The sequence below is a fragment of the Dipodascopsis tothii genome (assembly GCF_038497935.1).
Source record: "Dipodascopsis tothii strain CBS 759.85 unplaced genomic scaffold V1510scaffold_21, whole genome shotgun sequence".
In the NCBI taxonomy this organism is placed as follows: domain Eukaryota; kingdom Fungi; phylum Ascomycota; class Lipomycetes; order Lipomycetales; family Lipomycetaceae; genus Neoaidaea; species Neoaidaea tothii.
This window is the reverse complement of record NW_027118005.1, coordinates 216742-240410: the sequence shown is the minus strand read 5'-3', so window position 1 is coordinate 240410 and position 23669 is coordinate 216742. Positions and strand designations below refer to the sequence as shown.

General features: G+C 66.8%; 10 protein-coding genes and 1 non-coding gene across 11 annotated transcripts; 5 read left to right on the top strand and 6 right to left on the bottom strand.

The window, feature by feature from the left end:
* Positions 1–71: 71 nt before the first annotated feature.
* V1510DRAFT_426608 (uncharacterized protein) lies at positions 72–6838 on the bottom strand (the record flags this gene model as incomplete). The annotated part of the gene is made up of 5 exons (XM_066935168.1): positions 72–4055; positions 4085–4529; positions 4561–4681; positions 4712–4910; positions 5705–6838. 5 exons carry the CDS (start codon positions 6836–6838, stop codon positions 72–74), a joined length of 5883 nt encoding a protein of 1960 aa, XP_066788205.1.
* Positions 6839–7571: 733 nt separating this feature from the next.
* V1510DRAFT_431001 (uncharacterized protein) lies at positions 7572–8656 on the top strand (the record flags this gene model as incomplete). The annotated part of the gene is made up of 2 exons (XM_066935412.1): positions 7572–8234; positions 8267–8656. Exons 1-2 carry the CDS (start codon positions 7686–7688, stop codon positions 8654–8656), a joined length of 939 nt encoding a protein of 312 aa, XP_066788204.1. The 5' UTR covers positions 7572–7685.
* On the bottom strand, positions 8649–9875 carry V1510DRAFT_419190 (p21-C-terminal region-binding protein-domain-containing protein). Its single transcript, XM_066934255.1, has 4 exons — positions 9657–9875; positions 9152–9625; positions 9007–9120; positions 8649–8976 (listed from the first exon to the last, which is right to left on the bottom strand). Exons 1-4 carry the CDS (start codon positions 9837–9839, stop codon positions 8752–8754), a joined length of 996 nt encoding a protein of 331 aa, XP_066788203.1. The 5' UTR covers positions 9840–9875; the 3' UTR covers positions 8649–8751.
* Positions 9876–10306: 431 nt separating this feature from the next.
* On the top strand, positions 10307–11140 carry V1510DRAFT_367110 (uncharacterized protein; the record flags this gene model as incomplete). Its single annotated transcript, XM_066931295.1, has 1 exon — positions 10307–11140. One exon carries the CDS (start codon positions 10307–10309, stop codon positions 11138–11140), a length of 834 nt encoding a protein of 277 aa, XP_066788202.1.
* On the bottom strand, positions 11138–12769 carry V1510DRAFT_419186 (mitochondrial carrier domain-containing protein). The gene is made up of 5 exons (XM_066934254.1): positions 12215–12769; positions 11947–12105; positions 11753–11915; positions 11463–11721; positions 11138–11431 (listed from the first exon to the last, which is right to left on the bottom strand). Exons 1-5 carry the CDS (start codon positions 12315–12317, stop codon positions 11201–11203), a joined length of 915 nt encoding a protein of 304 aa, XP_066788201.1. The 5' UTR covers positions 12318–12769; the 3' UTR covers positions 11138–11200.
* Positions 12679–12769, bottom strand: V1510DRAFT_t179. Its single transcript has one exon. It is a non-coding gene; the product is annotated as a tRNA-Phe (tRNA).
* Positions 12770–12843: 74 nt separating this feature from the next.
* On the top strand, positions 12844–14407 carry V1510DRAFT_419185 (uncharacterized protein). Its single transcript, XM_066934253.1, has one exon. The coding sequence runs from the start codon at positions 13260–13262 to the stop codon at positions 14187–14189; it is 930 nt and encodes a 309-aa protein (XP_066788200.1). The 5' UTR covers positions 12844–13259; the 3' UTR covers positions 14190–14407.
* A 685-nt stretch (positions 14408–15092) lies between these two features.
* V1510DRAFT_419183 (major facilitator superfamily domain-containing protein) lies at positions 15093–16685 on the bottom strand. Its single transcript, XM_066934252.1, has one exon. The coding sequence runs from the start codon at positions 16654–16656 to the stop codon at positions 15148–15150; it is 1509 nt and encodes a 502-aa protein (XP_066788199.1). The 5' UTR covers positions 16657–16685; the 3' UTR covers positions 15093–15147.
* A 2198-nt stretch (positions 16686–18883) lies between these two features.
* Positions 18884–19531, top strand: V1510DRAFT_407627 (uncharacterized protein; the record flags this gene model as incomplete). Its single annotated transcript, XM_066932416.1, has 1 exon — positions 18884–19531. One exon carries the CDS (start codon positions 18884–18886, stop codon positions 19529–19531), a length of 648 nt encoding a protein of 215 aa, XP_066788198.1.
* Positions 19532–20590: 1059 nt separating this feature from the next.
* On the top strand, positions 20591–22463 carry V1510DRAFT_419178 (uncharacterized protein). The gene is made up of 3 exons (XM_066934251.1): positions 20591–21004; positions 21037–21188; positions 21223–22463. Exons 1-3 carry the CDS (start codon positions 20875–20877, stop codon positions 22213–22215), a joined length of 1275 nt encoding a protein of 424 aa, XP_066788197.1. The 5' UTR covers positions 20591–20874; the 3' UTR covers positions 22216–22463.
* Positions 22294–23124, bottom strand: V1510DRAFT_430994 (DNA-directed RNA polymerase III, subunit Rpc31; the record flags this gene model as incomplete). Its single annotated transcript, XM_066935411.1, has 2 exons — positions 22294–22952; positions 22987–23124. 2 exons carry the CDS (start codon positions 23122–23124, stop codon positions 22365–22367), a joined length of 726 nt encoding a protein of 241 aa, XP_066788196.1. The 3' UTR covers positions 22294–22364.
* Between the last annotated feature and the right edge of the window lie 545 nt (positions 23125–23669).

Below are 23669 nucleotides of genomic sequence, written 5' to 3'. Positions count from 1 at the left end.
CGAGCCCGCGCCGGAGCGTTGAGCCGCACGGTGTGCGGCGCGGATCGGGAAACGTCCTTACTATGTACCGGCTAGCTAAACACCTTGATGACGCCGCTGCGGTCGACCGAGACCACCAGGCCGTACGGCCGGCGCAGGACGGTCACGTCGAGAATGGAGTCGTAGTGGCTCTTGGCCAGGTTGCGCTGCTCGTTGGTGATGGCCACCAGGCGCTGGGACTGGTGCTGCTGCAGCACCACGCGGCGGCGCGAGGACGAGCTCGAGACGGTGGTGGAGGGCGTGAGGGTGGCGTCGGCCGACGCGTTCGTCGGCTGGCGCGCCAGGTCGTCGTCCGCGCTCTGCACGGGCCGCAGCTCCATGTTGATGTTGAGGCCGCCCGCGCGCACAACCGAGTAGGTCGGGCGCGCCTTGTCCGGGTCGTGCCCCGAGAACACGGACGAGGACTCGACCTTGGACAGGTTCCAGTACCGCAGGTGGCGGTCGGCGCCGGCGGAGATGACAAAGCCGCCGGAGTAGGCCGCGTGGCGCGCGGCGCGGTCGTCGTAGAGGCCGTAGGACGCGCCCCAGTCGACGAGCGCGGAGGAGGTGTCGATCCACATGGAGCGGATGCCGCGCGACACGGCGGCCTCGGTGCCCTCGAGCAGGTCGGCCGGGTCCGCGGCCAGGCGCGCGAGCAGGCCGTCGGTGCCGTCGGCGTCGACGTCGTAGGCCTCGTACGGCCGGTCGACCTCCTTGGACGCGTCGGCGGTGCGGTAGACCTCGTGGCAGACGGCCTTCTCGACGTCCCACACGGTGAGCTCGGACGCGTTCTGGTTGGTGCCGCCGGCGACGCAGATCCACTTGCCCAGGCCCTGGGTCGGGTGCAGGCCGATGCGGCGGATGGGCGAGCCGCCGCGGAGGCCCCAGGACTTGATGCGCACGCGGAAGCGCAGGTTCCAGACGTCGAGCACGCCGCGCGAGGTGCCCACGACCAGCCAGCGCCGCCGCCGGTCGACGCAGAAGCACGTGGGCACGCCGTGGTGGAGCGGGTTCTGGAGCTCGAACCGCGGCTGCATCGTGCGCAGGTCCAGCGCGAGCACGCGGCCGCGGTTCGTCGCAATCAGCAGCACCGAGCCGGCCTCGAGCCGGGAGCTCTCGAGCCAGACGGCGTGCTCGCCCGCGCGCAGCTGGTACGCGCGCAGCGGCTGCAGCTTGCCGTACTTGGGGATCCCGGGCTGCACCGCGGGCGTGAACTCGATCTTGACGACGTGGACCGAGCCGTCGGTGGCGCCGCTGGCGAAGCAGTACGTGCTGTCGAGCACGCAGAGCGCGCGCACGCGCGCGGAGGTCGAGTGCACGTACGTCTTGCGCGCGCGGTTGGTCACGTTGCGCTCGAGCTGGGTCGAGTCCCAGACCTTGACCGTGCCGTCGTCGGACGCGGTGAGGAAGAAGTAGTGGTCGGGCGAGGTCACGACGCGGTTGATGGGCGCGGTGTGCTCGACGAACTGGGCGACGAGGACGCCGTCGGGGCGCCACGAGCGCTGCGCGTGCGCGTCGCCGTACTTGATGAGCGCGGGCGGGCGCGGCTCGAGCGGCACGGCCGGCGCAAACAGCGGCAGGTCGCCCAGGATGCGCTCCTTGTAGACCGTGTCCAGCAGCTTGATGATGTAGGGGTCGTCGCCGGTGTACGAGTAGCCGCGGGCGACCGGCTCGTAGACGTCGTCGTCGAACGGCGGCGGCGGCGACTCGGCGCGGCCGTCGAGCGCGGGCTTGTCCACGCGGCCGTAGGCGTAGGCCGGGCTGGTGCCGACGTCGGCGCCGGACTTGGCGCTGGTCGAGCCGGCCTTGCCGACGAGCAGCAGGCTGGGCTTGCGGCGGAACCGGCTGCTGGCCGCGGACGCGAACGGCTCGAGCGGGACGAGGCCGTCGGCCAGGTCGCGCGCGCCCGGCGCGCGCTCGGCCGCGGTCGCCGCGCTCGTCGACGGCGTCAGGAACAGCGACGCCGCGTGCGGCCGCGCCGGCGACTCGACCTGGAACACCGGCCCCAGCGTGCGCGGCGCGCCCTCCGCGCCGTTGAGCCAGTGCGGCGGGTACTCGCCCAGCGTCCGCGCCGACGGCGACGCCCGCCGCTGCGAGCCGTCGATCGTCTTGAGCGCGTCCATCAGCGCCGTCGCGGACGAGTAGCGGCGGCGGGTGTGCGCCGACACGGCCGGGTCGGCCGCGCGGCGCACGACCTTGGTGTCGTCGAAGAAGTACGTGTGCAGCTGCGCGCCCAGCGCCTTCACCGAGATCTCGGCGGCCGGGTCGAAGTCGGCCCGGGCCGAGGCGTAGCGGTTGCTGCTCTTGGCGATCCGCCACACGTGCTCGCGCAGCGCCACCAGCTTCCACACGTCGTTCTCGCGCAGGCCCAGCACCTGCAGCTTGTCCAGCCAGAACGCGTCCTCCTCGGTCCGGTGGATCTTCTCCGAGTACTCGGCCACCGGGCGCGCGATCGTCAGGTTGTGCAGCGACGACGCGATCGAGTACGAGCCGTCGAAGATGGGCATGACGTCGAAGATGCGCTGCTCGCGCGCCTGCTTCCAGAAGTTGGTGTTCTTGGCCTCGGCCGCCCAGCGCACGGCCGTGTTGAAGACCACGCGCGAGATGGCCGGCTTGGAGAACTCGAGCAGGCCCAGCTCGGTGTACTCGAGCACGTCGCAGCGCAGGAACGGCCGGATGATGGGCGTGACGATGCAGTGCACGTCCGCGGGCGAGAGCCAGCGCGTGGACGCGGCCACGAACGCAAAGACGCCCTCGCGGATCCACAGGTTGGGGTGGACCGAGAAGCGCACGATGATGCGCACGAGGTCCCACAGGCTGGGCCGCTTGATCAGGCCGAGCTCGGCCAGCGACGTGAACGCGTAGAGCACCTTCTCGATCACGAACTCCTCGGGGTCGGCCAGCGCCTGCACCATCAGCGGCATGATGTACTCCTCGAGGCTGTTGCCGCCGACGAAGGCGGCCAGGCCGATGATGCCGTCGAAGAAGGCGCCGCGGAGGAGCGCGTCCTTGTCGTTGAGGTACGTGATCAGGTGCGACAGGATGACGTCGTTGGCCTTCTGGCTGCCGAAGAACGCGCACAGCGCCGAGATCGACCGCAGCAGCGCGCGCTTGACGGCGGCGTCGTGGTCCGTGAGCAGCGCGATCGCGTGGTCCTGCAGGTGGTTGACGAGCTCGCAGCGCAGCAGGTCGAAGTGGCCCTGGTAGCCGGCCTCGCTCGACACGCCGTTCTCGGTCTCGGGGTCGACGACGGGCACGGTGCCGTCCGCGCGCAGCGCCTGCGCCATGTCCAGGAACCGCAGCGACGTCTCGGCGATGGTGGCGATGCACGACGCGTAGTTGGCGCGCACAAACACGTCGCGCGAGCCCAGGAACGCCTGCAGCCGCGGCAGGATGTACTCCGGGAACACGTTGCCGTTCACCGGCGTGATCACCTCGACCAGCGCCATCAGCTGCGTCAGCGACCGCATGGCCGCCACCTTGACGTTCACGCTGTCGTCGTCGAGCAGCGCGACCAGGTACGGCAGGCACCGGTCCAGCTTGGCCTCGTCCGGCAGCCGCTCGCCGAACGCGAGGATCAGGTCGCACGCGTGCAGCCGCGACGTCGACGTGGCCGTGTTGCGGATCGCCGACACGACCACGGCCAGGAAGATCAGGCAGCCGGCGTCGTCCGGCACGCGCCGCCGCGCCACCGGCATGTTGGTGTGGTAGTTGGGGATGTCCAGGTACACCGGGATCGGGTCGTGCACGCTCACGGCCGCGCCCGCGCTCTCGATGCCGTCCGTCAGCTTGAGGAAGTACGCGATCTTGTCGAACTCGCTGTAGATGCGCTCGATCCGGTAGTCGGCCTCGACGTACTGCGCCGTCGGCATGCGCTTGCCGTACCGCACCACGCTCGACTCGGTGATGTCCTGGATGTACTCGTGCACGGACGAGTAGAAGTAGTCCGGGAAGGCGCGGTTGCGGAACCGGTCGAGGTAGCCCGTCGCCGTCAGCCGCTCGGCCGGGTCCAGGCTGATCATGTGGTGCACCAGGGCCTGCGTCAGCGGGGCCGGGCGCCACGTACCCTGATCTCGGCGTCGTCGATCTTGCTCAGGTCCGGCGCGAGCTTGCCCCGGCGGTAGTCGAACAGCTGCGAGAGCGTGAATATGGGCGAGCCCTCCAGGAAGAGCTCGGCGATCACGCACCCGAGGCTGAAGATGTCCATCGCGCCCGTCAGCGAGCCCTGCTTCTTCTCGCCGGGGCCGTAGAACCGCTCGGGCGCGACGTAGCAGATGCGCCGCAGCGACGTGTCGAAGAAGAACGAGAAGTCCGCGGGGTCGTCCTCGGGCAGGTACGTCGGCTTGAACGACGCAAAGTCCGAGAGGTACACCCAGTTCCACGACGTCACCAGGATGTTCTCGGTCTTGATGTCGCCGTGGTACACCTGCTTGGCGTGGCACTGCTCCAGGCCGACCAGCAGCTGGAACGCGATCCACCGCTTCTCGATGCCCTCCAGGAACGGCCGCGTGCTGGGGTCAGCTCCGCCGCGCGCGCACGCACCTGATCCGGTCGTAGAGCATGTTGCCAAAGTACTGCCGCAGCAGGTACCCGGCGCGCTCCGTCTCGACGATGGCCGCGTACGGAATCGCGTGCGACACGTCCGCGAGCTTGCGCGCCTCGTCTGCGGTCAGCGCGCCCGCGCGCTACGCACCTTTGAGCTTCTTGCGGTAGTTCACCAGCGACAGGTTGGCCACGGGCTTGATGAAGATCTTGACGATCACCAGCCCGTCCTTGCGCCGGCCCTTGACCGTCTTCATGAACCGCGCGGACCCGCACGTTTTGTCGTACTGGATGCCCCCGAGCTCGTCCACGTACGACTCGATGCCGACCGTGGGCGCCGACGGCGTGACCTGCGAGATTTGCGCCCCCATCGCGGCGTGAGCGTCGTCTGCGTCGTCTGCGTCGTCTGCGTGCAGTGGGCGTGCGCTGGGACAAGTGTCGTGCGGCGCCCGATAAGGCGCCGCACGGCGTGCGGCGTGCCCCACGCAACGCCAGCTGCACGGCGCTTGCTGCGCGACTCGACGCCACACGGCGACACCCTGCGCAACTGAGCCGCACGCCGTGCGGCGCATGTTCGGCGGCGCGGCCGGGCGCGGCCGGGCAGCCGGAGGGGGGGGGCCCCGGACTTGCCGAGGTTGCACGAGCCCACACAGCGGTCCCGGACCAGCCCGAGGATACACAAGAGACGCGGGGCCGCCGGGCTGACGCGGCGGGCACTGTCCTGCCGAAGGCAGCCACCCTCGACGGAGTCGCCGCCGGAGGCTCGCGCCGCACACTGTGCGGCTCAGCTGCAGGAACTACCCTGCCGAAGGCAGCCACCCTCGACGGAGTCGCCGCCGGAGGCTCGCGCCGCACGCCGTGCGGCTCAGGCGCGGACACTACCCTGCCGAAGGCAGCCACCCTCGACGGAGTCGCCGCCGGAGGCTCGCGCCGCACGCTGTGCGGCTCAGCTGCAGGAACTACCCTGCCGAAGGCAGCCACCCTCGACGGAGTCGCCGCCGGAGGCTCACGCCGCACGCCGTGCGGCTCAGTGGCCCACGTTCGGCCAACATAACACATAATTCGCATTTCTACATATTACAAAACTGCTCGGCAGCCAAGCCCATCACTCCCACTCGACGGTGGCCGGCGGCTTCGACGTGACGTCGTAGACCACGCGGGCTACGCCGGGGACCTCGTTGACGATGCGGCGCGAGACGCGCTTGAGGAACTCGCCGTCGAAGGGGAACCAGTCGGCGGTCATGAAGTCGACGGTCTCGATGGCGCGCAGAGCAATGACCTGCTCGTAGGTGCGCTGGTCGCCCATGACGCCCACGGACTTGACCGGCAGCAGGCAGGCAAAGGCCTGGGAGATCTTGTCGTAGAGGCCGGCCGCGCGGATCTCCTCGATGAAGATGTAGTCGGCCTTGCGGGCGATCTCGACCTGGCTCGGGGTGACCTCGCCGAGGACGCGGATAGCGATGCCCGGGCCGGGGAAGGGGTGGCGCCAGACGAGCTCGTGCGGGATGCCCATGAGGGTGCCGAGCGCGCGGACCTCGTCCTTGAACAGCTCGCGCAGGGGCTCGATGAGCTTGAACTTCATGTTCTCGGTCAGGCCGCCGACGTTGTGGTGGGTCTTGATGGTCTGGGACGGGCCCTTGAACGAGATGGACTCGATGACGTCGGGGTAGAGCGTGCCCTGGAGCAGGTACTGGATGTTGCCGCCCGACGCGGCGTCGAGCTTGGCCGACTCGGCCTCGAAGATCTCGATGAAGGTGTTGCCGATGATCTTGCGCTTCTTCTCGGGGTCGGTGACGCCCTTGAGCTTGCCGAGGAAGACGTCGGACGCGTCGACCACGGTCAGGTTGATGCCGAGGTGCTTCGTCAGCGTGGCGTGGACCTGCTCGGTCTCGTTCAGGCGCATGACGCCGTTGTCGACGTAGATCGCGTGGAAGCGCTCGCCGATGGCCTCGTTGAGCAGCTTGGCGGCCACGGTCGAGTCGACGCCGCCCGAGACCGCGCCGATGACCTCGTTGGTCGGGCCGACCATCTTGCGGATGCGCTCGATCTCGGTCTCGATGAAGTTCTCCATCGTCCAGTTCTGGGCGCAACCGCAGATGCCGATCGCAAAGTTCTCGATCAGCTGCTTGCCCTTGGTCGTGTGCGTCACCTCCGGGTGGAACTGGATGCCGAAGACGGGCTTGGACTCGTGCACGATCGCCGCGTACGGCGCGTTCGACGTGTGGCCGATCGTCTTGAAGCCTGCCGGCAGCGACGACAGCTTGTCGCCATGGCTCATCCACACCTGGAAGTTGTCCACGCCCTTGAGCAGCTGGCCCTCCTCCGAGACGTGCAGGAGCGCGTGGCCGTACTCGCGCTTGTCCGAGCCCGACACGGTCGCGCCGTGCTGCACCGCGATCTCCTGCAGGCCGTAGCAGATGCCCAGCACGGGCACGCCCATGTTGAACACCTCCGGGTCCGCGTGCGGCGCGTCCGCCGCGTAGACCGAGTACGGCGACCCCGACAGGATCACGCCCTTGGGCTTCCACGTCAGGTCCTTCATCTTCTGCGTGCACGGCAGCATCTCGGCGTACACGTTCAGCTCGCGCAGACGCCGCGTGATCAGGTGGCTGTACTGCGAGCCGAAGTCGAGGACCAGGATCGTGTCGAAGACATTCGAGACCTGTCGTCAGCGCGTCCGCGCGCGCACCGGCCACGGCGGCGATCTGCTGCCGCCGGCCCTGCGCGCTGTCCCACCCACCTCGACGACGTCCGTCAGCGCGTTCGCGGTTCCGTTGGTCATGTTTGCTGTCGTATATTACTTGGGGGATGATCTGGAAATTTTTTTTCTGGCAAGCGCGAGGCGTGGCTGGGGTGGCGGTGGAGGCGGCGTGTGACTCTTTCTAGCACGTGACCGCCGGGTGCGGCGCGCTGACTCAGATTTTCGCAGTCCTGACTCAGCCTTACCCTCTTGCCCGCCGCCTGGCCGGCCAACCGCACAGATCCCCAACGGTCACGGTCGCAACCGGACTCCAGGTGAGCGATCCGGCCGGCGGCATCCGCGCGGCCCGCGCAGCGCCGCCGGCCTGCCGGCAGTCGGCTAATTGTCAGCACGCACGCGATTCGCCAGCACGGCCACAACCACAATGAGCGCGGACTCCCAGAGCGGCAGCGCCGGCAGCGGCGAAGCCGCCGGCCGCGGCCTGTTCTCGGCGATCGCAACGACCAACTCCAACATCAGCCGGCTGTCCAAGACGGTGGTGGCGTCGACGGCGTCGCTCTCGGGCTCGCCGTACGGCGACCTGGCCGGGTCCGCGCAGTACAAGTCGATCATGGCCGAGCTGATGCCGACTCTCCAGAGCCCGCAGAACCAGCGCCGGATGTTTTCGTTCCACCGGCGGAGCGCGTCGACGCTGAGCGCGGGCGAGCGGCTCGAGCGCACGCGCTCGCTGCACTTTCTGCCGGATGACCTGCTGCGCGACCTGCCGGACGACCTCAACTCGTTCTCGCTGCTCGAGGGCTTTGAGGTCTCGCGGCCGCCAGACGAGCCGGAGGCCGACAAGAAGGCGCTCGTGCGCCGCGGCAAGAAGAAGGCCGCGCCCGCGGACGAGCCGGACGAGCTCGTCGGCCTCCCGCGGCTCGAGAAGGACCGCAAGGACGCGCTCAAGCAGCTGCGCCGCATCGAGGTCCACAAGGTACGTAGCGCCCGCCACGCGCGCTGACGCAGGCCATCGCCGAGCAGGAGATCAAGGAGCTCGAGCGGCGCATCGAGCGGCTGCGCGCGCGCCAGCAGCTCGCCTACGACCGCATCGTCAAGTACGACGGCGACGAGCAGGACATCCAGAACAAAGTGCGCGTGCTCGACTACCGGATAGAGCTCCTGCGCGAGGACGAGGAGGACGAGCGCGCGGCCGCCGCGCCGCCGGCCGAGGACGCGCCCGCGCCCGCGCCGCCCGCCCGCCCGGACTCGCCGCTCTCGGCCGACGAGCTCACGCCGTCGCCGGTCCTGGCCGCGTACGACGACTCGGACGACGACTCGGCCTTTTCCGGCGCCGCCGGCGGCCGCGAGACCTGGGCCTCGTCCTTCCTCGAGTGGGAGCGGCTCTCGGCCCACTAGCACTGTACATAGACGCGGCGCGGCCGCTTGCATGGGATGGCATTCTCGCCGGAGAGGCTCCGGACTAACTTTTTGATGCTTTTGATACATACAGCCTACGCCGGCACCGCAAACAGCCCGGCCATGGCCTCGATCGCCGGCGCCAGCTGCGACGCGCGCATCAGCATCATCTGGCCCTGCGTCATGATGCCGTAGTCCTGGAACGTGCGCTTGGAGTCGGCTTCCTGCGCCTCCTTCGAGAACTTGTACGTCATCCACAGGTCCGAGTGCGCCTGGATCGTCTCGTCCTCGGCGTGGAAGTAGAACGTCTGCGCGGACGACTGCGTCAGCCCGTCCGCGCGCCCACCTACCTTGCCCGCCTTCTTCTTCTTCTTCGGCCGGTCCTCCTCCTCGTCGATCTTGGACGCGATCTCGGTGAACGACTTGCCGACGAAGAGGTAGTAGTCGAACTTGTACGGCTCGTTCTGCGGTCAGCGCGTCCGCGGCTCCACCTACGTCCTGCACGGCCCACGTCATCTCGTCGACCAGCATGCGGTACATCGGCGGCGCCACCTCCGTGGGCATGTTGATCAGCCGTTCCGACAGGATCAGGCCCACCTGCGGCCGCTTGCTCTTGTCCTCGGCCGACTGGCCGACCAGCCGCTTGAGCTCTGCGTTCAGCTCCGCCTGCGGCTTGCTCTTGAGGAGCAGGTAGTCCAGGATCTGCCGCACGGCGGGGTTGGCCCCGTGCTCCGTGGCGTTGATCACCGTCAGGAACGCGAACGGGTCGCTCTCGATGCCGTCTGTCTTGACCGTCGACCCCAGCGTGTTCTGCGACAGGATCAGGTCCGTCAGCGCCGACAGGTCGAACAGCACGTTGTCGGCGTCGAACGTCTGCCGGAGCAGGTTGCGGATGGCGTGGAAGTCAATGTCTGGCCGGGGGTCGAAGAAGTCAAAGTCGACGTCGACGATCTCGGGCTCGGACTCGTTCTGGAGTTAGCGCTGCCGGGCGGACGCGTACCCCAGAGTCGCTGCTGTCGTGCCCATCGCCCTTGGCCTCCTCGTATGTGTCTTTCCGCTTAACCATGGTCCTGGGGCGTGTGTGCGGCGGCACTGTGTCAGTTTTTAAAAATTTGCGAAGATTTTCTGCTCGACGCCTGACTGCATTGGGTGGTCGCCGTTGGGACATCTCGAAGCCTGGCATATTCCTTCGTGAATTTCGACGGTTGTGGCGTGGATGCAGCGGCGCGGGGCAGACACGGCATACGTGCGCGTGGCCGCGGCACGTATGCTGATATCACCGCGCCCAGACCCCGACAGCCGAGCACTCTGCTCCTCACCCGCCCCGCACCCACGTCCATTTGCCGTCCGCGCACTATGAGCGGCACTCTGACACTGGCGCGCGTGTGCCGGCCGTGCTCGTTGCGCCGACCGCCGCCCGTGCGATCACTGAGCCGGCTTATCGCTTGCTGTGGACCGGTCACAGAATCCGGTCTTTGGCCGGTGCTGGCCGACGCTGGCCGGCCGGCGCGGCGATGTGCGCACTCGGCCGCTCGGCCCGATGCCGTGGACCCTGCTGCTTTCCCTCACGCCGTCTGGACGCGTCCCCGCCGCCCGGCGGCCGTCCAGCGGTCCGCCGGCCCCCGCCGCTACGCCTCCGAGGCCGCCAGCATGCGCGACCAGGAGCTGCATGACCTCGTCAACGCGTGGCCCAGGTCCGCCCGGCCGTCGCCGTGGGACGTGTTTGGGCTCAAGCGCACGGCGTCGCAGGCGGAGATCAAAAAGAAGTACTACAAGCTCGCCCGGGCGTACCATCCAGACGCATCGTCCACCACCAAGCTCTCCGAAACCGTCCGCGCTGAGCGATTCAAGCAGGTCGTGGCCGCGTACGACGCCCTCACCAAGGCGCCCCAGACCGGCGGCGCCTGGGCCACCGCCGACATGAACTACGAGCGTTCCCCCAACTGGTCCAACGAGGGCTTCCGAAGGGCCGGCACCTGGGAAGAGTACTACGAATTCAGACAGTCGTCGCGGCCGGGTGCGGCATCCGTCGACCCTGAGAAACAGGCCAAGCGCGAGCGCGACAACATCCGCACGGCTGCCGGCCTGATTGTGCTGGCAATCATCGTCATGCTGATGCAGTCGGCCAGCGCCGTCGCCTCGGTCGACCGCAGCGAGAACCTGCTGGACGAGCGCACGTTCCGGTCGTCGTTCGAGCGCGACCTGCTCGAGGATAACTACTGGGAGCTGCCGCTGCAGGAGCGCATGGCCCGTATGCGGTACATGGCGGCCAAGCAGGAGCGCGGAGAGGTCGACCACATGCGCCGGACGTCGCCGGCGACGTATCGGGAGAAGCTGCAGGCGCGGCTGCGGTACGGGCGCGAGATGCGCGAGCGCGAGGCGCGCGAGGCGCGCGAGGCCGCGGCCGTGGACGTTCCCGACGAGGTGCCGCTGCCGCCGCCGCCGGCCGCACTGCCGGCGCTGCCGCCGCCTCGCAAGGACTAGAAATCGAGCATTGTCTATGGACGCGCCGGGCGCCCTTGCCGCGCAGCCGGGCTGGCCAATCTATCCCATGGCCCGGATCGCCAGCTCAAAGGCCAGGAACGTGCTCGCGTTCGCCGGGGCCGCGCGCAGCATGGTCGGCACAAAGCCGCGGAACAGGCCGCCGACACCGGCGGTCGCGATCGTGTGCCGCGCGCACTGCAGCATGCTGCGGTACTGGCGCTCGGCCGGATTGAGCGCGTCCGTCTGGAGCTTGGACTTGATGACGTCGAACTGGTACGTGAGGATCCACACCTGCGGTCAGTTGCGTCGCGCGTCCACGTACGCTGTAGCCAGCCAGCGCGCCGTAGCCGCACAGCCGGTAGCCGGGGATGTCCTCGCGGCGGACGCCGAGGCGGTCCATGTCGGCCATGACCAGCGACTCGTACGTCAGAAAGTAGAGGCCCATGCCGTTGCCCTCGCGCAGGATGGTCGGCATCAGGCCGCGGTAGATCCCGCGCAGGCCGTCCGCCGCCCACAGCTGCCGGATGACGTCCATCGGGCCCGAGAACGCGCCCTCGACCGTCTGCGTCTGCAGGCGGATGCTGCCGTCAGCGCGTCCGCAGCGCCACCTACCGCACGTGCTCGATCGGACTCGCCAGCACCGAGTTGGCCACGCCGGCCGCCGCGCCCGACACAAAGATCTGGCCGGGCGTGAGCCGGTCGGAGCCGTTCTGGGTGGAAAAGAACCGCTTCATGCCCTGGAAGACGCCGAACTGGATCGACACGCACGCGCCGACTGCCGTCAGCGACGCCCGCCCGTCACTTACCGCCCACCAGCGGCGTCAGCGTGCCCTTGTAGAATCCGCGGGGGCCCTCGGTCTTGAGCAGCTGCTTGACCACGTCCAACGCGCCCGAGTATGTTCCCGGCGGCGCGCTCTGCAGCCGCACTTTGGTCGTGTCAAACGGCTGGCCGACGAGCACCTGGGCTGCACAGTCAGTCCCGTTGCCTGCATCCTGCTGCCGCGGTCGCCGGCGTCCGGCCAGCTGCCGTTCGGCCGGCCGGCGTCGGCCACATCCGACGCTTGATCCACCCACCGATTCCACCGCAAGTTCCTGCGGCAATGTCCTTCATCACACGCACGTAGCCCGTGTGGCCGGCCTCGACCGAGTCGATGATCTGCGGTTCTGCGTCTGCCATTGTGTTCGTGAGTCGACGGACGGTGTCGCGGTCGTCAAATTTTCGAAATAACGTTTAATTGACCAAACTCAAATTAATAAGCACAGGCCCTGCACCGGGGAATTACGTCGTGGGTGGGTGCCGTAGCTGGAAGGCGAGCACCGAACTTGGCCGGCCGGCGGTGTATCCGGCGGGGGGCGGCCACTGGCGTGCCGGTGGATGCGCTCAAGTGGGCCACAAGGGCACGTGCGAATGCACGCGAGCTGGGCCTGGCTCCGCCCGCGCACCCGCCGATCGGCAAGGCCGCGGCCTTGAGCCCTCGTGCTGCCGCCACTCGACACTCAGGGGCTGAGCACCAAAAATCATGCAGCCTGCAAAAAAGTGCGGTGTCTGTGGATCGAACACAGGACCTTCAGATATACTAACCGAAGTCGTACTTCAGTCTGACGCTCTCCCAACTGAGCCAACCCCGCGAGTGTGTTATCAGTTCGCCGTACTGCGACTTTGTCAAACACGCTCTCCGATCGCGCTAGCTGCAGTGGTTCCGCCGGTGGCTCCGCCACTGCACAGCCGCCGTACGGCGAGCCCCGCCTCATGCACATGGGCCACCCGAAGACTCAGCCCCGTCATCGGCTGCTCAGCCGTGCGCTAATGCACTGACACCCGGCCGATAGCAACCTCGTAGTCAGGTGGCCAAGCTGCCAAGCAGAGCCAAGTTCACTCAAGCCAGATCTCCGCCGGGGAGGCGGCTCCGTCTCGCCGATCGGAAGCACACATCGGGCGCGAGCCTGCCAGCCTCGGCACTCGCCGGCCGCGTTTTCGCCGAGCGCGTGCCCAGGCGCGTCGGCGCTGTCCCGATAAGCCTCTCCGGCTCCGCGAACTGACCTGTGCGTCTGCCCGCTCTAGTCTAGCGTCTTAGACTCCACAGTACATATACCAGGCGCACTCACATTGAACCCATCAATGCTCTTCAGTCGACTTCTTTCACTTGTGCTTGCGCTACAGCTGGTGTGCGCCAAGACGCTACAGCCGGCAATTGCCGACGGCGCCCTGGCCGTCGGTGACGTCCACTCGGACGGCCCCATCGAATTCACGATCGACCGCGGCTCCTCTGGCGGCGGCGGCCACAGCGGCGGCGGCTCGTCCGGAGGGAAAGGCGGTGGCTCGGAGGGCGGTGGCTCGGAGGGCGGTGGCTCGGAGGGCGGCGGCAGCAGTGGCGGCTCGTCCGGAGGCAAAGGCGGCGGCTCCTCGAGTGGCAAAGGCGGCACCTCCGGCGAGGGCGAAAGCGGAGGCTCCTCGCGCGGCGGCGGCACCAGCGGCTCTCGCGATAGCTCTGGCGGTGTGGGTGGTGGCTCCAAGGGTCCAGGCTCCAGGTCGCTCTCATCCTCCAACACCGGCGGCCGCACGGTCTACGGCAGCGGGGAAAAGGCTGAGTACGGCGGGTACTACGCCGGCGGAGCGGCCGTCCCGTTCGCGTCAGGCGCCGTCGCTGGTTCCATCACGCCGCGTGTCTACTCGTCGGCCTACACCTACGGGTACTGGCCCGGTCTCTGGTACCATCCCGTATACTACTACCCGTACCCGACGAACTGGCACTACGAGAACCGCACAGTCAGCGTCATGTGCCTGTGTGAAGCCTACGCCGAGTGCGGCTGTGGCGCCAACAACGGCACCACCTACCAGACCGACATCACGAAGGTCCACAGCGCCTACACCGTCACGTACATCAACGGCACCGAGTACCTGCTCATCAACGGCACCCTGGCCAACGGCACAACCGCGGCCGGCTACAACGTCGACGGCGACGTCGCCGGCATGACCATCGGTACCCTGGTGGCGGCCTCGGTCGTGACCGCGGCCGGCCTGGCCTCTCTCGGCTACTACTTCTACTGATGTGGCGCGGTGTGGCTCGTGGGCATCGTGCGGCGCATCGTGCGGCGCGCGTGCGGCGGACCCCCGACTTTTTTAAAGTTAGGGTTTGTTCCTGTGCATATCGACCCCGACCAGCTCCGTTGGCGGTGGCGAGACGCAGACCACCTCGTTTCTTCTGGCCGCCGTGGCCGGTATTTGTGCACTAGCGTAATAGTAATTTCTAATGTACTGCATTGACTATGGTCTGGGGTGTCGCTCGTCGCCTGCTTGTCGACGCAAGTGGTAGAAACCGTCCGCGGTCTGATCTGCGACCGATCTGGTCGCCCAGCACCGTGGCCGTAGCCATTGGAGTGCCCGCTACAGGAGCGCCTCGCGGTGCCGGGGCCAGCGGCCAGCGTGCCCGGCCGCGTCCGGCCGGCACGCGCCACTGGCGCCAGAATTGGTCGGCCAAGCGGCCTGGAACCGGCCCAGGCCGTCGGCACGTCGCCGGCGGCTCGCCATTGGCACCGCTAGCACTGCACGCGCACTGCACGCAGGCCGCGGTAGCCAGCGGGAGCCGTCGTCGCAGCCGGCCCGGGGGCCGGCCGAGTGTCAGAGTAGAACGCGGCGAGTCTAGCCAGCGTTGTCGAAGCAGGCCACGACGATGTCTCGAGCAATGTCGAGCAACGTCGAGCAGCAGTACAGCGGGAACAGCGAGAGGAGCATTCCGAACGTGAGCAGCATGGCGAGCCTGGGGTACGCTGACGCACAAACCCGGTTATATAGACAGGGGTTGCGATTCAGACCAGGCCAGATGGAGCGCCGCACGCGGTGCGGCGCGACATGCGCCGCACAGACTGCGGCTCATGTGCGCGCGGCACGCGCCGCATGCGGTGCGGCGCGTACAGTCGCTCGCGCCAAGCCCGCCCCGCCATGCCGCCAAGATTTAGGAACAAAATCATAATCGTCTATTCATGAACTAACAAATGCAAGGCAGGTTTTACTCGCTCGAGATCGAGCCCGAAGAGACGGCAACGTGGCCAGTCTTCTCCAGGTCGCCCTTCTCGGTGATCTCGCCAAACTCGGCAGCCGTGTACGGCGAAACCTCGATGTCCTCGGGGGCAAAGCCCTTCACGTTGTTCAGGCGGCCGAACTTTCTGTCGCGGCGCTCCATGTACAACGCGATGGGAATCATGACCAGCTGCAGGCACGAGAAGACCATCGACACGACGTAACCAGCATAGTAGCGCGGCGCGTCAATTGTCTGCCACGCACCCAGCGGGATGATCAGATACAGAGCACAGTTGGATGCGTTCGTGAATGCCAGCGAGATGGCACGCACCTCTGGATCGTGCGCCAGCGACTCCGCCTCCCAAACGATACCCAGGTTGGCAGGACCGTTGGCCAAGCCAATCAGGATGAACGCGGCGAATTTTGCGCTGTCGCTGATGTCCCAGACCATGAGCATGATGTTACCCGCAAGGATGATCAAACACGAGTAAAACACCATCTCGAAACGGTTTCCGCGCCAGTCTGAGTAGACTGCACCGACCAGGGCCGAGACAATCGACACAGCCGAGGTGATGGTGGACAGGTTGTTGATCGTCGGAATGGAGTACTTTCCCGAGTCCTGCAGCCACAGAGTGAAAGGGGTGCCCGAGGCGTAGGGCGAAAGCCACAGCAGGTTGTTCATGGTCACAAACACGTAGAACTGCCACGAAGTAAGCACACGCTTGAGCGTGCCTCTGTTCAGGCCCTGCGACCGTCCGAAACCGTCGTCCAGCAGACGAGTGAGAGCAAGCTCACGCTGGCGAGGAGTCATCCAGCGGCACTTGGTGCGCTCGGGAGTGTCGGGGAAGAAGATGTAGCCGAAGGCAGCAATCGGCACGGTGATGACCGTGCAGATGATGAACAGCCAGCGCCAGCCCTGCATGCCCTTGACACCGTCCAGGTTGGTGTAGGCAGCCGACTGCAGGTAACCAGCAATCATGGTGCCGAGGGGCATCGACGAGTAGTAGACGGCGTTGCGGCGGCCGAGCTCGGCCTTCTTGTACCACGAGTTGACGATGTGCAGGCAGCCAACGTAGCAGGCCGTAGCACCGAATCCAACGAAGAAGCGCATGACCAGCAGCTGCTGGTACGTCTGAACAAAGGCAGTGCCCAGGGTGAACATACCCCAGACGATCTCAGCAGTCGGGAGGTAGTACTGCGACGGAATGCGGGTGATCAGAATGTTGGACGGGACCTGGAAGGCACAGTAGCCGACCTGGTACACAGCATTGATGTAGTTCAGGCGGTTACCTCCCAGGTTGAGGTCAACATCCATGCCGGAGACGTAGGCGTTCGTCAGCGCCGACACGTCAAGGTACTTGGTGAAGAAGGCCAGGCAGGCATACGTCAGGACGAGCGAATCGATCTTGCGGACCAGATTGCGCTCCTCCATCGGCATCTCCTTCGGGTACCATCCGACGACCTCGTCGAAACGCTTGACAAAATTGCTGAAGCCCATTGTGTCTATCGGCGCCAGTAGCTGCTGCTGGCCTTCAAGAGGGCGCGAGGGCGCGCTTTTGTAGTCGTCGCGTCCGCGATCGCGATAAGCCCAGGGCGCCCTTGGCCCCGCGATAGTGCTGACTATCGGACAGCTAAAGCTGCGAAAACTCTGATAGACTGCATCCATGCACGCGTCTGTCAGGCTACTGAGCCGGTCTAGCCACAGCGCGTCCGGCTTGTTCGGACGGAAGCTGGATCGGGCAAGGTTGTGCGAAGGCACCCTGCCGCGGTAGGCTGCAGCTAGCCACGCAGAGCATTCGTATAGCCGCCGGGCCGCCACGCCGGCCGCGGCCGCGCTACGCACTCCGTCGGCGCCGCGCTCTGGCCGGAGCTAGGGCACGGTCCATGGCCCCGGCGGACGCCGGGCGATACGGCCACGCCGGACGACCAGCATCCACGCGGCCGGCTGGCTGGAGGATCGCTGCCGCGGTCGTCGTCGCGGCCGATGTTCGGACTGCCAGCTGCCGTACCTGCCTGACCACGCCACGAGACGCCGGACGACTCGGTCGTCCAGCCAAGCTTCGTGCAGGCAGCGCTCCGCATGCGCACGCGCGCGCTAGCGTTCCCAATTGGGTAGACCGCATATCGATAAGCCCCGCCAAGCCACGCACAGATAGCACACTGCAAGGCTTAGCAAGACCCTAAGTCCGCTAGCGCGCCTGCACCGATCGCCATAGAGCTTATCGTGCGGTCCAATTCGTCGGTCCGAAGACACCGTTGCAGCCACAGCGCCTGCGACAGATCGTGCGGTGGTCGTGCTCTAGACCAAGCGCGGAAAATGGTGGCTGATCGAGACTGCTGAAACGTAGCATGCGGCCGCCGCGCGCTCCTCCGGCACGACTGTCGACCTTCGTCGCGCGGCAAGATGCCCAAAGAGTTGCTCTGCGGTCGAGCTGCATTCGACCGGTAGTGCCGACAGCGTCAGATGCGGGCGGGTATCTGCAGATTCTGGTGCCGACACGAGACACGCACGCGGGTAAACCTCCGGCATCGAGACCAGACTCGCTGTCAGCACCTGTTCGGCTCAGCTGCCACGAGCAAGGGGCAGCCATTGTACGGGTCTTGGCCCTCCAGTACCAGGCCCGGCGTCGGTCCGCGCCCCCGCGTCAATGCCCGTGCTCGGACGTGGCCGCGCTCGCAGCCGGCCGGCCACTCCGGCGGTTTGCCGCCGCCGCCGCCGCCGCGCTCAAGCTGCACTATACGTGCTTCCGACCTTGCCGGGTCTTCTCCGGCACCGCCGGCCGTGTCTTCGCCTCTGCGGCGACCGCCACGGCGACTGCCGCGGCTGCCGGCACAGTCGCCGTCAGCGCCTCTCCGCGTCTAGCGCACGGCCGCGCCATTAGTGCCTGCTCTGAGCGCGCCTAGCATCTAGCGCGACCTGGCCTGCGCTACCACGCGCTGACACTCGCCACTGGCTGCGCTATCCCGCCCAGGTGCCTGCCGTGCTGTCCGCGAGCTCGTATAGCTCTAGGCTATCAAACATCGCTGGCGTGGAGATGTTTGATAGCCTAGACTACCCCTGACTGAGCGTAGCCAACCACGGGTGGTCATTGGTCATCCTAGCCAGCCGCATGACGCAGTCATGCGGCCGCCAATCTCCGCGTACGCGCGGCGCGGCCTACTCGCCGACCACCGACGCCGGCCGCTTCCGTTGGCTGCAGCCACCGCCAGCGACCGTGCTAGGGCACACGGCAATCGCCGCAGACCAGCAGAGCGACTCTCAGGGCTGAGTCTACGCATGGATATTACGTTGGCACGCGTCGGGCGGCGAGATAGGCGAGCCGGCCAGGCGGCACCGAGTAACGGCACAGCGTAGTGGCACAGGCCTTGCCGCTGGAGACGTCTAGAACGGTCTCAGGCGCGCCGGTTGCATCATACGGACGTCCGGTGGAAATTGCAAATTGCCGGATATTAGGCTGGAGCCGGACGTGCCCGTTGCTAGCCGGCCAGCGGTGCAGCCTCGTATAGAGCTGGCCCGTGGTCTAACAGGCGCACCGATGTGAGCGAAGAGGATCTATTAGGTCCTCTGGGGATAACAACTGGTGGCTTCTTATCCGCTGGTACCAGAGATAGCGGCCATATTCATTTCCGGTGAAATTAACCACAGGCGTGTTGATACGTATCTGATAATATCTTATCGAGCGCGGCCGCTAGTGACCAATGGTACACGGGCGAGCTGGGGCGTAATGTATTTCTCCGCGGGTGGTGTCCGGCGGCGGGCGGCTCAGCGGGTGGCTCCGGCGGCCGTGGCGGCGACCACGTCGGCCGTCGGACTTACGAACGAGCAGGCCAGCTGCTGGGCCGAAAGTCGCCGAAGGCCGCTCAGAAGCGGCCGCGTGCGCATCGGAGCCGCCGGCTCGTGGGCCGGTCTGCGGCTCGCCCAGATGAGCACGCACCGGGACGGCAGGTTCTCTGGCGACCCCCTCGCCAGCCGCACAGAGCCCCCTACGATCACTGCCTCCACGCGGCGTAGTCAGCCCTCTGCCAAGGACGTAGTAGCGGTCGTGACAGCTGCTGACGCGTCTAGAGTCTTCCGTGCAACCGACCATCAGGAGCTGCTGCTGAACGTGCAACACGTTCGCAGACGCGGACTGTTTCAGTTAGCGCGCGCGCGCCGCACACCACGGTGGTGCGGCGGCAGCTGCCACAGGTGGCGGTGCGCGACGCTGCCGCACCGTGGCGAATGGCGCCGCAGTGGTGCATTCCAGTGGACCGGCAGCGGACCGACCTCCACGCCATGCGGAGGTGCGGCCCGATGCGCGCTCGTCCAGGGCACGCCAAGCCCAGCCGACTCTGCCGGGGCCCGCCACGGCTGCGAAGCCGGTAGACTCTAACTCGCGATCGCGCCTAGGGGCGCCAGTGGACGCGCAACCGGGCACCCGCGGCGGGCCATCCGCCAAGTGCAGCGGGCGCCGCGGCGTGGTGGATGCGGCGGCCAGTGGTGTTTGGGCCCGCCCTGCGAGGTCTCTGGCCAGGCGCCAAGCAGGCGTGAGTCGCTGGCATGGGGGCAGTCTTGGCCACTGGCTAGAGGCCTCGCTGGACCATTGTGATCGGGCGCCCAGTCAGGTGGTGGTTGTGATCGATGGGCGCTCTAGATCGCGCTCGGTCACTTGACCGGCGCCAGCCAAGTGAGGCTTGCATCCACCGGAACCGACCTATAGCAGCGCGTAATTCCGCGGCTCGAGCGGACGCCCGCCGGCAGGCTGCGGCGCCGCAGCAACTCAGCCGAGACGGAGGGCGGCGGCCCGGCAGGCGCTGGCGCTGCGCGCAGACCCAGCGTACGGGCGCATGCGGCGTGGCGGGCGCAGACTGGGCACCGACGCGCACGCGCCTGCGGCGCTCGGGACCGCCAGGGCCAGCCGTGCCGCCCGAGGCCAGGCAAGAACAGCGGAGAACGCATGGCGTCGGCGACCGCGCCGGCTCGGCGGCCGCGCGCTGCCCGCGTCGACGGCCGAGTCCTGCGTGCGACCGGCCGCACGCGTCGGGGGAGGGAGCGAGCCGCATACTGTGCGGCGCACCGTACGCGCTAGCTACGTTGGGGCCGCGTGGCAGGGCCGCAAACGGTCGCACAGGCGCGACGGGTCGTATGGCGGCATCGCGGGTCGCATCGCCGATGCAGCTGCTGCGGGTCACAGTGGCACCGGAGCGACACGGCACGCATGATGGCCCGTGCAGTGTGATTCAGCTAGCCTCTTCAGATTAAGCTCCGTGCTAGCCCTACTCAATCGGCGCGTCCGGCACGCGCTTGCGCAACACCCACCAGCCGCTATGTGTGTGTTGCGCCCGGCCAGCGGCCCCAAGGCGCACGAGTGCCGTAGACTGCTTCCACCGGTGGTACCCGTCGCTGATCGTCTTCACATGTTGCTATAAATGGCATAGATGCAAAACTAGTGCCCCTGACCCGCGTCCCGGCCGCGTCGCCCGCGCCTTGCGTCCTTCCGCGTCATTTCTCACCGCCGCCGTCAGGCTCATGGCCGGTGTGTTTCTCCAGCAGCCGCCCACTCCGACCCACAACCACCCAGCTCTGTCCGCGTCGACGGCAATTCCAGCGACGCAAGTTGTTTCCCGCGGCCCGCAGACCGCGCTCAGTCGCCCACCAGGCACGCTCGGCTCTGCTCCGGAATCCAGTTGAACCAGGTCGCACCGCCGCCCACAGCGGCCGCTCCGGTGATCCTCGATGCGTTTGCTCGCGCCCGGCCGCGCTCTGGCGGCAGCCGCCGCTGTAGCAGCGCTCCTTGCGCGCACAGCGGCCGACAACACGCTCACGTACTGCTCGCCCATCAACACCGAGCAGGACTTTGATCCTTGTAAGTCTCGTTGGCGCCTGCCGCTGACCCAGCCTACGACGAGTTCCAGTCGTTCGGACTGTGTTACGACCTCTGCAACGGCGAACAGTACTCTTTCGCCATCCTGCTGGCCTATGACTGCTGGTGCTCCAACTACATGCCGGCTTCGACCGTGCCTGTGTCCGAGTGTGCCGACGGCTGCCCGGTAAGTGCACGCAAGCCGGCTGTGCTGACCTCAGGGCTACTCTACCGACAGCTGCGGCAACATGACGGCGAACTACTATGGATACATTCAGCTGAATGTAGCCAGTGGTACTATTGGCACGTCGTCAGCGACTTCTTCCGCCACATCCGCGTCCTCGTCTGCGACGGAAGCTGTCACCACGACGAGCTCGGATACGAGCGCGACAACGAGCTCGACGAGCTCAAGCTCGACGACGAGCACAACGAGCTCGACGTCGACCACGTCGGTGTCATCGACGACGTCTACAACGTCGACGACGCCGACGACCTCGTCCACCACGTCGACGACCTCGTCGTCGTCCACGACAACCTCCAAGTCTTCCGATACCACCCACACAACGTCGGTCTCGACCTCCTACTCGGCTTCAGTGACTACCGACTCCACCAACTCCGCATCTGTCCAGACCGTGTACTCGCCGGTCACGTACGGCGTCACCAAGACCGTGACGGCGTCCGCGGTTGCGCCGTCGACTACGTCCGCCGAGCCGTCGTCAACCTCGGAGGGCTCCAGCGGTCACCAGTCGTCTGGCACGACTGCGTCCGCGACGGCCGACTCCAAGGCGTCGTCGTCGTCGTTTTGGGACCACAAGGGCAAGGTCATCGGCACGTTTGTTGGCGTCGGCCTCTTCCTGCTGTTGTTGCTGCTGCTGTTGCTTCTGCTGCTGCTCTACCGGCGCCGTCGCGAGCGCGAGGCCTCGTCCAGCCCGCGCAGTTCCGCTGGCAGCACAGGCGGTCTCGTCGCCGGCCTCGGCCTCGGCTACGGCGACCGTCGCCGGCGGTCCACGTCCACGCTCGGCCTCACCGGCGGTGGCACCATAGACTCGGAAAAATCCGCGCCTGGCACGGGCGGCACGCTGAAGGTCGACCAGCGGCTCGACCCCAACCAGATGGTTCTTCAGTATCACGACAACTACAGCCGTGCGAGTCTCCAGGACAACTTCGACTACTCCCGCAAGGTTCTTCAAATCCACAACCCCGACGAGGACTGATCTGCATTTTGGCATTGTATATTTTAGACCTTCGTCCCGCTCTGCATGGGCCGAGTTTTGTCATTAAAATAATTCTTCCCCTACCGTGGTCTTGTGCATGTCTTTTATTAATGTACAGGGCAGCGGCAAGCCGCTGCGTATGCTACAGACTAATACGCGGCCTCGTCGTCGCCGCCCTCGTCATAGTCCTCGACGCCGTCGTCAAAGTACCGCTCAGCGTTGTAGTCGCCGTCCTCGTCCTCCTCGAACTCGTCCTCCTCGTAGTCGTCGGCGTCGCCGGCGTCGTCGTCGTCGTCATCGTCGTCGTCGTTCGCCGGCGGCGCGGTCTCGGCGTCGGCGTCGAACGACGACAGCAGCTTCAGCCGCGCGGCCGCCTCGCCGTCGCCGTCCTCGTGCTCGGCGCCGGTCTCGAGCGAGTCCTGGTACCGCGCCAGCTTGAGCTTGCTCTGGCTCTTGCCGTCCGCCTTGACGCCCAGCGCCGGGTGCAGCTCGGCGGGAAAGAACTCGACCACGTAGGGGTGGTCCGACAGCGCCTTGCCGGTCTTGAGCCTTTTCAGGTGCCGGTCCGAGTACCGCTTGATGCCATCGTTGATGCCGTCCTCGTACTCGATCACGCCCTTGCGCTTCTCGACCACGTAGAACGCCGACTGGCGGATCTCGTTCTGGAACTGCACCATCTGGCTCGCGCATCGCTTCTCAAACTCATTCATCGCTGTCTGCAGCGGCAGCGTCACTTTCTGTCCCGTCAGCACGCCCGCGCCCGCGACCTACCGGATACTGCTCCGTCGGCGCGTAGTCCACCTCGACCTCGGGGCCAAACACAGACCCTCCGACGGCACCGCCCCGGAGCCCGCCCCGGCCGCCCCGAAACCCGCCCCGGCCGCCGCGCCATCCGCCCCGGCCAGACATTCTCTCTCGCGCTCGTGGGCCTGTGGTCTGTGACCCTCTTCACCAGGCTCTGACCCGGCCTCCTGCCCGGACAGTCCTGGAATCCGGCCACTGATCTCTTGCCGATCTCGCCCGCTTGCACTGACGCGGTCGCCTCGCAGTCTCGCAGTCTGTGGCACTCGTGCCTCTGCTGACGATGCTGCGCTGTCCTGGCTCGTCCGTGCGTGCTCTGCGCGACTCGACGCCGATCTCCTGTCGTTGCGCTGTTCAAATTTTTTTTCTTATACAAAAAATTTCGTGATGTCAATTTGGCGGGTAGGCAACCTGCACCACAACGTGCTACGACGAGCATTACGGACAGGGGCACAACGGGACCTAGCCGCGCCGCTGCAGAACTGCAGACGAACGCTGCACGCGTGCTGGCTGGATGCGTGGATGGCGTTGCTGCCGAAGCGAGCTGCAGGTGCCGGAATTTGCCGCGTTGAGCGGCGGCCAGGCTTCGTGGCCTGGTGTTGGTGCGGCTGCTGCTTCATTGGAGGGCCACGGGCTACGATCGCGCCCTGTAG

Excerpts from the sequence above, each read along its gene's own strand:
- V1510DRAFT_419190 (XM_066934255.1), bottom strand. The coding sequence starts at position 9,839 with ATGCCAGGCTTCGAGATGTCCCAACGGCGACCACCCAATGCAGTCAGG. Across the intron at positions 9,626-9,656 it reads ACGACAGCAGCGACTCTGGG|AACGAGTCCGAGCCCGAGAT; the intron begins GTACGCGTCCGC and ends CGCTAACTCCAG. Across the intron at positions 8,977-9,006 it reads AGAAGAAGAAGGCGGGCAAG|TCGTCCGCGCAGACGTTCTA; the intron begins GTAGGTGGGCGC and ends GGGCTGACGCAG.
- V1510DRAFT_419185 (XM_066934253.1), top strand. The coding sequence starts at position 13,260 with ATGCTCTTCAGTCGACTTCTTTCACTTGTGCTTGCGCTACAGCTGGTG.
- V1510DRAFT_419178 (XM_066934251.1), top strand. The coding sequence starts at position 20,875 with ATGCGTTTGCTCGCGCCCGGCCGCGCTCTGGCGGCAGCCGCCGCTGTA. Across the intron at positions 21,005-21,036 it reads CGAGCAGGACTTTGATCCTT|CCTACGACGAGTTCCAGTCG; the intron begins GTAAGTCTCGTT and ends CCGCTGACCCAG. Across the intron at positions 21,189-21,222 it reads AGTGTGCCGACGGCTGCCCG|GGCTACTCTACCGACAGCTG; the intron begins GTAAGTGCACGC and ends TGCTGACCTCAG.
- V1510DRAFT_419186 (XM_066934254.1), bottom strand. The coding sequence starts at position 12,317 with ATGGCAGACGCAGAACCGCAGATCATCGACTCGGTCGAGGCCGGCCAC. Across the intron at positions 11,916-11,946 it reads GCTGACGCCGCTGGTGGGCG|TCGGCGCGTGCGTGTCGATC; the intron begins GTAAGTGACGGG and ends CGCTGACGGCAG. Across the intron at positions 11,722-11,752 it reads AGTCCGATCGAGCACGTGCG|CATCCGCCTGCAGACGCAGA; the intron begins GTAGGTGGCGCT and ends CGCTGACGGCAG.
- V1510DRAFT_419183 (XM_066934252.1), bottom strand. The coding sequence starts at position 16,656 with ATGGGCTTCAGCAATTTTGTCAAGCGTTTCGACGAGGTCGTCGGATGG.